Here is a 10,481-nt window from a genome sequence, read left to right as displayed (position 1 = left end):
CAAAGTGGCTGTGTCCTAGGTTGCATATGGCTTTAGCCTTGTTAGTCTAACATTTCATGATTGCATTCACTGGTAAAGCCACTTTCCTTACTGTTCCCTGATTATACCATGCTCAGATTCCAAACTTCTCTCTAATTCCCTCTTTATTCATATTTTCAAAAAGTAAACTCTGTTGAAATATACATTAAAAAAGAAAAGCACAAAGCATAATGATGTTTGATGCATTTTTACAGAGTATATCAGTGTTATTAGCACCCCAATCAAGAAGTAGACTATACATACCCCAGAAGACCCCTGTCCACCCCCTCAGTCACTGCACCCAGAGCTAACTGCTGTCCTGTCTTCTATCGATTAGTTTCACCTGGAGCTGAACTTTGGGTCAGTTGAATCATGCTAGGTCATCTATTGAGTCTGGCTGCTTTTGTTCAACACAACACTGGAAGTCCTACCGTGTATCACAGGAGTTCATCTATTTTCTTTGCTGTATGGTCTGCTGCTACAGTGTATCTATTCTTGTGGCCTTTTCCAGTGTGGAGCTGTTACGAAGTCTTATGCATGTCTTTTAGCAGATAAGTGTATACTTTTCTTTTGGAAATAAGCCTAGGAGTGGAATCATTTCACAGAATATGCGTGTGTTCAGCTCTAGTGAACACTGTCAAACGGTTTTCCAGTTTAGCTGCACTAATTTCCGTCCTCACTCATAGTGCCCAAGAGTTCCAGTTGCTCCTCACTGTGGCCAACCCTTGTTTTGTCAGACTCCCTGGTAGCCATTCTGGTGGGTGTGTGGTACTGTTGCTTCGAGGTTTCACTTTGCATTTCTTTGACAACTGATGTTCCCATTTTTTACCTACTTGTTTTTTCTCTTTTTGATTTGTAGGAGCTCTTTGTATATTCTTTGTAGTTTTTATTACAGATATCTCTGTGGGTTGCCTTTTTAAAAAATAGCCTCTTAATGAAGACATTCTTAATGTAGTCTAATTGATCAATAAATGTCTTCATATTTTAAATAATTTCTGTACCACATTTAGTTCTGTGGTGCAAAAAAAAAAAAGCTTAGGGGTAGAATATACAAATATGTAAAGTAGTAAAACATAAAAAATTACAGGTGTGGAAAATATGAATTAGAAGATTTAGACTAGAGAGATAATAAGACACAAATAAGCCATGTAATTCTCTGAATGTGTTATAGTTGAGCAATAAATATTGTCTAAAGCAGCTTAGAAGTCAAAACTCAAAGGGAACATGGTTTGTTATCCAACTCACATTTATCTGAGGTCTTCAGATGGTTTTGTGAGGATCTAGGCAGACAGGTGAGGGATGGATAGACTGAGAGATACATTCAAATGGAAATGGTAATTTGCATATTAGAGCTAACAGGCGTGTCTTCTGTTACAGGTTATTCAGCGATAGTTATGACCTCCCGGTTACGTGCGTTGGGTGGAAGAATTAATAACATACGCACCTCAGAATTACCCAAAGAGAAAACGCGATCAGAAGTCATCTGTAGCGTCCGCTTTTTAGATGGCTTGGTACAGACCTTTAAAGTTAACGTAAGTTCTCCAGATTCAATTTTTTTTTAATAAATGCCCCTAATACTTTTTCATCTCTTGGTTTATAAAATGAGAATTATTTTAAAATAAAAGCTTAATGTCTCTGACCTTGCATGTTGAACTTGAACTAGAAATACCCATAAAAACTTTGCCCACATTCTTGTCTCTACCTGACATGTCTTTCCCTCTCTTACTTGTAAACTGTGTGAGTCTTAGATGTTGCTGCTTCTGTGACACCTTTGCCCTCCTGCACTGACTCTCCAGTAATGGTGCCCTGTGTGTGCTTTCTTAGAGCCCATGTCACGTTGCATGAATAATAGTCACAACTATCAGGTTATATGTCACTCTTCAAGCTTTTAAGCTCTGTAGAATAGTGACATTTTTACTGTGCCTGCCACACAGCAGGGGCTCATTAGTTGTGCAGATGGTAAAGAGTGGATCCTCTCTGGAGGATAGTGAGGTGGTTAGCTACCCAGATGGCAGGGCTTGGAGACGGCCTGGCTTCTCCCACCTCAAGCCTGTGGCAGAAGCAGGGCTAGAAATGAGGTCTCTAGCCCTACATCAGCACTGTGATGCCTAACCAGTAGCCGCCCCTGCTGCCTCACCCCACCCCACTCACCACCTGGGTTTTTGTGACCTTTGCCGGTCTCTCCCATCCTCTGGCCAGTCCTAAAGGGGTCATCTCCAGTCCCAGACTGGCTGCCAGTAACTGCTCCAGCCTGGAAAATTCAGTGTGCAAGGGAAGGCATCAGAAAGAGGAAAGAGGGTATGGGAGAACCATTGGGGGATGATAGGAGGCCACAAGAATTTAAAGGGTAACAAAACTGGTCCCTTCTGAAATGCCCCCCATCCCACTAGTCTGCTTCCTGTTGACCCCAGGTCACTGTGGACCTGAGCAGGCAAGAGAAGAGGGTGGTGTATATGAAGTCACCGCATGGTGATTGCTCTCTAAAGGCCCCACAGGTCTCTTCCCGTAGCATAAACTGACAGCTCAGCTTAGACCTGGCCCTTCTGTTAAAATTTACATTGTCCTGGAGCTATTCCCTAGCCGTATATCTTCTTCCTGACAAGAACGTGAATGTTTATTCAGCACGTGTTTACTGAGCACCTACTCTGTGCCAGGCCCTGTTCTGGGTACAGAGAATACAGCAGTGAGCAGAACAGAACAAAATCTGGGTCCTTTTAAAGCTTGCCGCCCAGAGGGAGGAAAGGGACCATAAGCAAATGTGTGTTAAGTCAGGTGATAGTATGTACTTAGAAGAAAACTCTGGATAACAAGGGTGGAGAGTTCAGGGCAGGGCAAAGGGTGGAGCTGTCATTTACAGAATAGGGAAGACCTCACTTGTAAGATGACATTTCAGAGATGACCTAAAGGAAGTAAGGGAGGAACCCTGCGCTTCTCTGGAGGAAGCACATTCCAGGTAGAAGCAGCAGCAGAGCCAAGGCCCTGAGGCGGGGTTCCCTTAGTGTGGTTACAGAACAGGCTGGACGCCAGTGTGTCTGGAGTGTAATGAGCGAGGAGGAGGGGAGCCAGAGATGAGGTCAGAAATAACAGGTGATAGGGGGTTTAGTTTTTCTGCTAATGCATGCACGTGTGCTCAGTCGTGTCTGACTTTGCGACCCTCTGCCAGGCTCCTCTGTCCATGGGATTCTCCAGGCAAAAATACTGGAGTGGGCTGCCATGACCCCTCCAGGAGATCTTCCCAACCCAGGGATCGAACCCATATCTCCAGCCTCTCCTACACTGGCAGGCGATTCTTTACCACTGCGCCGCTTTGGAAGCCCTAAGAGCCATTTCAAAAGATTTTTTTTTTAATATCATAAAATGTTTTTATGAACAAATGAGCTGGCAAACACACATACACCAGTGTGCTTTTTGACAAAATGTCCCTTCCTCCCACATCAAGGTGGACACAGGATTGGAGGAATGAACATGGCAGATGGTACAGATAGAAAAAAAAAAAATCAGTAAGGATGGAATATAACATTGTGCTTGATTATTTTCCCATGTCACAACAAAACATTTGGGTGCAAATAGTTAGTTTTTCCTCTTTCCCACTTAAGTCTGGAGAAGAAAAAACCAACTTTTTCTATAATAGGTACGGTTTGGGTGGGGTTTTTTTACTTTTTTAACGTAACTTTTTTCCTCTTAAGGGGCCAGGGGGATTGTGAAGAGCCCTGTAGGTCGGGCTGAGCACTGGCTGTGTTCCGAACGAGGCAAAGAGTGTTGAAGGGTTAGGGCAGAGACCTGATGTGATCTGACTCAAGTCTCACTCAGGGTGCTCTGTTGACTGGGAGGTGGGGGCAGGGCAAGGGCTGAGCCTCACAGTCTTTGGCAGAGACCATGATCATTAGACGGGGTGGTCATTCGGCCAAGAGTAAACCAAGCCTGGAAGTAGCTTAAAACATGGAACCAGTGGGATCTGGGACGTGAAAGAAGCCTCGAGGTGATCCCCAAGGTTTTTGACCTGAGCAGTGGGCAAGATGGGGTTGGGATTTATAGAAATGGGAAAGGCTGAGCGAGAAACAGGTTTGGGAGCAGAAATAACTGTTCTGTTTTAGACGTGGTCAGTTTGAGATGCTTGTTACTTGTCTTTGTAGACATGGCAATCTGTACACAAATGAGTTGAAGGAAGAGTCTAGGCTAGGATACACATGTGGATGCAGAGATGTTATTTCAGGATCACTTGAGATGAGACAGAGAAAATGACTGTTCTGTGTTTAAAGCCTGGGGAGATGAGGAGCAAGCGGGAGACTGTCTCCAGAGATGCGGGGAGGCTGAGAGGGAGCGAGAATCCCAAGTGAGAGCATGTTTTAAGGAGGAAGAGTGGTGAGGATGGCATCCACCCAGAGGCTACGCGGAGCCTCGCAACAGAGCCTGGTATTCAGCGGGCGCCCGTCATCATCAGTGACGGATGTCGTCGTGACTGTCACTCCTGCCTCCTCTGCTCCCCGGGCTTCCAGCAGCCTGGTCAAAGCTGACCCGTGAATACAAGGGCCCGGTTCCAGCTTAGAATCTCCATTGCTTTATATGTTTTTGCTCCCAGGGGTCACATTCAACCTCCTTAGCCCAGGCCCTCTCATGACCAGGAGCGAGCATCCTCAAGGAAGCTGGCCTGAATGTCAGCTGTTCTCAGCTCAGCCCAGAGAGCAAGGTTGTCTCGGGCAGTGACCTGATGTAGCCAAGTTGACCTCTGGTGGCCCCTTCTCATCAAAAATGTGTCTTATTTTGGGTCCATTTGAAAACTGGGTGAGTTGTGCAGATACTGGAATGAGGGATGATGCGTTCCAGAGGGGAGAGAGGCAGTGCAGAGGGCACGTGCAGGCTCTGGCATCAGACCCACCTGAGTCAGGCAGTCAGACACCCGTCGGCTGGCAGCTCAAGGCACGGAGCCTTTGGGACCTCTGTTTGCTTCTCTGCACAGGAAATGTGGTGACGGCTATGTGATGTTGCTGTGCAGATTGGAGATCCTATATAAAATGTGCAGAGTACAGAGGCTGGCTCCTTGTAGATGCCCCGCAGATTACAGTGATTGATTTTGTTGTCGTTCAGTTGCCCAGTTGTGGCCGACTCTTTGCAGCCCTGTGAACTGCAGCACGCCAGGCTTCCCTGTCCTTCACAATCTCCCAGAGTTTGCTCAAACTCTTGTCCATTGAGTCGATGATGTGATCCAACCATCTCATCCTCTGTTGCCCCCTTCTTCTGCCTGTCTTTCCCATCATTAGGGTCTTTTCCAACAAGTCAGCTCTTTGCATCAGGTGACCAAAGTACTGGAGCTTCATCTTCAGTGTCAGTCCTTCCAATGAATATTCAGGACTGATTTCTTTTAGATTTGACTGGTTTAATCTCCTTGCTGTCCGAGGGACTCTCAAGAGTCTTCTCCAGCACCACAGTTCACATTAACATAATATAAAATCATACAACTAATAACTTCAGCAAGGGCAATGGATAGCTCTTGTCATTGTGAATATCTCGTAATTTGGGGAGAGACTATGTCATGATTTGGAGTGTGTGAACTAGGTCATCTTTTCCAAACCATCCTGACTCCCCTGGGATGGGAGGTGACCTGGGAAGCGGAGGCAGCAGCAGGAGCCAGGGCCCTGGGGCAGGAAGGGGACGTGTTCAGGACACGGGTGTGTCTCACATTCCCACACTGCGGGCCAGATAACGTGAGACTGTCCTGGAGAAGCGGCTGCAGGAGGGGGTGACAGTTATCTAATTCTCCCCATCCTAGTCATGGTGACCTGTTTTCAGGTACATCATCTGCTCTCAGGCGCTCAAAAAAGCTGCCTTTGCTGGTTCTCTACATGGTCTAATTCTGACTCACACTGCCCTTAAGTTAAAGGGTTGGGTTCAAAGGATTCTGGAGAAGTCTGCCTGTTCAAGTAGAATTTGCAATTCCCACCCCCACGCCTTTGTGCTGGGCCTTCCGCTGGCTGCCTTTGCTGAGTGCCTGCACCCAGGGAGAGGGCGTGGCGCTCAGCCCTGTCACCCTTGCAGACCACCGTCGGGGGCTGCTTTGCCCTGCCCCGCTGTGTTCGCTGTGCCCCAAGTGTTCCGTGGCACTTGGCACACCGAGTCCCGGTCACTGCTTGCACAGCTGACCTCCCCAGGAGGGCAGGAAAGGGACGCGTGTTGTGGCTCTGTCCCCGTTCCTCCACCCCACGCCCGCTCCCTGAGCAGCAAGTGGAGAAGGTGGCCGAGCCCTGCTCTGGACATGAAGTGGGCTGAATGTCTCCACTGGCTTCTCACTTCAGATGGCACAGAGTAGGAAGGCAGATAATCCTCCGGTGTCCCCTGCCAGATCCCTTTGAGAGTATTTCCAGTGGCATTTGAGTATTCTTAGCTGTCTTCCTTCATGCCTTTAGAGTTTTCCTCCCTGCATACACTTGCCCGGCTTCTGAGGAGCCAACACGGACCGAGGTGGATTAGCATTTTGCTGTGGATAATCCATGAGCAGGTCACACAGAATTTACTGTCATCAGGATGTCTTAGTTTTCCGATTCGGACATTATCACTTGAGAATCTCAGCTAAGAGGAAGGAAGAAATCTTAGAAAATTAATCTCATTCTTCTAAGTCATATTTACCTTAGCCTTATTTTCCATATGTTCAGTTGTGCTTCTTGACTTGGAATTTATTAAAGGATTTCTTATTGTAGGGTAGGGCTTCCCAGGTGGTGCAGTGGTAAAGAATCTGCCTGCCAGTGCAGGAGATGAAAGAGACATGGGTTTGATCCCTGGGTGGGGAAGATCCCCTGGAGGAGGAAATGGCAACCCACTTCAGTATTCTTGCCGGGAGAATCCCATGGACAGAGGAGCCTGGTGGGCTACAGTCCATAGGTCACAGAGAATTGGACATGACTGAGCACATGTGCGGGCGCACACACACACACACATACATGTATTGTAGGGTACATGTGTGCATGAAGTCTCACCACATGTTTTAATACCTTCTTATCTGCAATAAAGACTCTAGAGACCAGCTCTTAATTTGTTTTAAAATTTTGTCCACTGGACGTTTTCTTTCCTAGAAACAAGATACCGGTCAAGTTCTCCTGGACATGGCTTACAACTGCCTGGGTGTGACTGAGAAGGAGTATTTCGGTTTACAGCATGGTGATGACTCACTGGACTCGCCTGTGAGTACCCTCCCTTGAGGACATGCTGGGCTCCTGCAGGGGTTGGTTTTATATCTTATATGTTTTCTTACCCAACAGAGATGGCTTGAAGCAAGCAAACCCATCAGGAAGCAGTTAAAAGGTGGGTGTGAGCTTCCCATTCCAATTGAACACTAGGTGTTAGCATATCATGGCCCGTTTCTCTCCTCCAGTTCTCAGCATACCTGAAACATCTGGAACCTGGATTCCAGGTGGCCCAGGAGATGTGAGTAAGCTGGCTTCCTCCTGCCTGACTTCTGAGTTAGCAGAGAAACTTCCAGATCAGCCCCCAAGGCTCCTCGGCAGCTGTGGGCAAGAGAGGGAAATATAAAAGAAGGCAGCTAAGAGCAGGGGAACCCACACTTCTTTTTTATACAAAAGAAAAGAGAAGGACGATGACCTTTTTCAGCCCAGTGCGAGAGCCAGGATGGGAAAGAGACACGCACGCACGCACGCACGCACCCACCCACCCACCCGCCTCAGTCCATTTCAGCAGCACAGTTTTTCAGCCCAGTGTGAGAGCCAGGATGAGAAAAAAATGATACACACACACACACATCATACTCCCCCCCACCCCGCCCCCACCACTGCCAGTCCTTTTCAGCAGCACAGTTCCATTCCCTGGAAGCAGAGGCATGCATGGATAGATAGTGTCACAGGTACACACGTGAGTATATCCTGTTGCTGTATGTTACCTTCCAGTTAGGCAGGCTGTCCAGCTACACCTCACCCTCCTCTGCCTGGCTTTCCAGTCCCGCTCTCTGTTCCCCTCTATGCACTTTTTGCCCCAAACCTAGCTGACACGCAGGGCCACATACCCGCCTCTGCGCCTTCCCTGGGTCTGTTCCCTCTATTGGGAATGCTCTTCCCTCCCACTTCCCTATGTCCCAGTCTTGCCATTTCTCTTCAATGCCACTCGGATTCCATTTCCTCTAATAGAAGCCCTGCCTCCCTCTCCTCTCGCTTACATTGATCACTGTCTGCTTTGTGCCTCAGAATACCCTCTCCTTCACTCTGAGTTATTGGCCTTTATCGTCCTTGCAAAACGGCCAGCTCTTTGCAGTTAGGGTACTTGGCACACCCCGCGTGGTGCTCTCCATATAGGAGGTAGCCAGTAGATGATCGAGGGGTGAAGGCAGGTGGATCTGTACACACGAATGTGCACACCCATGATGACATGTTCCCCACTGGCCGGCGCCAAGGCGGGAAGGAGTAGCGATCAGGGGACCTGACTCGGATCCCATTGGTGCCCTCACCTGGAGTCAGGGCCTCAGCCCTCTTTCATCCTGTGAGTTGTGTCCTTAGCATTCAGAAGTACCAGGGGGAGCCACAGAGATGCTGTGCAGGCAACTCTGTGCCCCCATTTGAATTTACAGAGGAATGAGCTCACATGTGCGTGGACAGGTGTTGTCATTCATTCTCTTATTAATTCTCTCCGCAGACAGGTTCCATGCTGAGACTCTGACATGGCACTGGGCTAAGCTCTGGGAATGAAAGTTGGACCTTGCTCTCAAGGAGCTTACAGCCAAGTGTAGGGATGGAGACAGGGGTAGAGGCAGCTCTGGGGTAGCCCTGAGCACGTGATACGATGCTCTGGGTGCACAGAAGAGGATGAGAAAGGCAAGGAGGCATGCGTGGGACACAGAAATGAGAAGTTACAGAGTGGGGAGGCAGGGAGGGGAGACAGTAGGGCATCCAGACCATTGGGAGGACTTATCCATCCCCTGCCTGATGTATAGGTCGTCACCCTGCACCTAGAGCTACAGAATCACCCACTGGACCCAGGTACCTGAACAGAGGGACATTCACAAGTACACACACACCATTAGAGACTTTGATACAAGCTGGAGATAAAGACAGAAGTTCTACTGAGATGGGAGGATGGAGCCCAGAATGAACTACTGTAGAGGAGCTCAGTGGAGGAGAGCAGGGTAGAAAAGACTTGAGTTTCAGAGAGCAAGAAGGTTCTGGAGAGCAGGGTAGAAAAGACTTGAGTTTCAGAGAGCAAGAAGGTTCTGGAAAGGATCAGTGACTAGATACTGAGTAATGGAGAGGAGAGAAATGGACATGAGGAAGAGCATGGGATCTTTCAGACAGAATCTGATCATCTGTTAGCACATCCAGCAAAAGAAATGGACAAAAATCTATCCTTACAAGCAAATGGACTCTTGGCCTTGTTGCATAAAATATCTGAGTATGTTAGCTGTGTAATATTTGCTGGTATATGAATCATTTTTAGAATTCACTTTGCATTAAAAACATGAAATATTTTCCAGGATCAAAATTAATTTTAAAATGTGGCCATGCAGAATCAAAAGACTCAGTGCAGTTAACCGTGGTGTTGTCCTCAGCTGTGTGACCTAAGGCAAAACTCTGAGGGGCTGGGTGGCAAACCTGGTGGCTGAGTTGTTGCACGCTGCAGTCGACAGCACCCTAGCCTATTCATAGTCGTCGTGGTGTTTGCATTCAAGAATGTATCTGAAAATATTTGAAAAGTATGGAGTCATTATATATGTGAGAGATTTTCTTTGTGAGTTCTGTTTAATCTGCTAAATTAAGGATTTTTAAAATTCCTAATACAGATGATGGAGTGCAGTGTTTGAACACCTGCCTAGGTTAAACATGTTACGGAAAATAGATTATATCTCATTTTATGCTGATGTTGCAAAAATATTTTACTCCTTATAGGCTTGGAGATTTCTGAACAATTAACTAACTCATGCACTCCTTTTGTGAAGCTAGTCCTTTTATTGATGGAAAAAGCAGTGGTCTAGTAAAAAACATGCATGACTTACGAGAGAGTAGCTGCTTACATACATTGCCTTTCTTAAAGGGAAAATTTAATGTGTTTTTGAAAAATGTTGTAGGAGGTTTCCCCTGTACCCTGCATTTTCGAGTAAGATTTTTTATACCTGATCCCAACACACTGCAGCAAGAACAAACCAGGTAATAACATTTTTTCTTAAGTTTTCTATTTAGTGTATAAAAATTGAGTAACCACTAAAAATGTACCCTTCAATTTGTCACTGTGGTCAAATGCTTCCTTTGGGTATAACTGCAACAACAGTCATTTAAGATCCCAGTAAAAACTGGGGGGGCATGTATTGAAATTTTAATCAGCAAATTAGTTTTCACCTTGAGCCTCTTTCTTCTGATTTGGTGCAGTCCCCAACATGCTCCTACCACCATCTCCCCTTCCATCCAGGCTCCTCTTTGAGCTGAGCACCCTTGGTCTGAGAACGTGGGTATTTTCTGCTCCTGCAGGAAGGGAAG

The 10,481-nt window shown here is 46.9% G+C and overlaps 1 protein-coding gene across 4 annotated transcripts in view; it reads left to right on the top strand.

Annotated features, from left to right (window-relative positions):
* The first annotated feature begins 939 nt into the window (after positions 1–939).
* PTPN3 (protein tyrosine phosphatase non-receptor type 3) overlaps positions 940–10,481 on the top strand; it is an 83,698-nt gene continuing 74,156 nt past the window's right edge. For 2 of the 4 annotated variants that reach the window (XM_040237390.1, XM_040237384.1), the window contains exons 1-4: positions 940–1,550; positions 7,083–7,190; positions 7,269–7,311; positions 10,076–10,154. In XM_040237390.1, coding sequence (XP_040093324.1) covers positions 1,344–1,550; positions 7,083–7,190; positions 7,269–7,311; positions 10,076–10,154 — 437 coding nt within the window. In that variant the 5' untranslated portion in view covers positions 940–1,343. The remainder of the gene's footprint in view (positions 1,551–7,082; positions 7,191–7,268; positions 7,312–10,075; positions 10,155–10,481) is intronic. The other 2 variants (XM_040237402.1, XM_040237396.1) reach the window with 1 other exon arrangement.

Source organism: Oryx dammah, unplaced genomic scaffold, assembly GCF_014754425.2.
Source record: "Oryx dammah isolate SB20612 unplaced genomic scaffold, SCBI_Odam_1.1 HiC_scaffold_1, whole genome shotgun sequence".
NCBI classification, from domain to species: Eukaryota; Metazoa; Chordata; class Mammalia; order Artiodactyla; family Bovidae; genus Oryx; species Oryx dammah.
The sequence above is the reverse complement of the archived record's forward strand: the minus strand, read 5'-3'. Positions and strand labels throughout refer to the sequence as shown.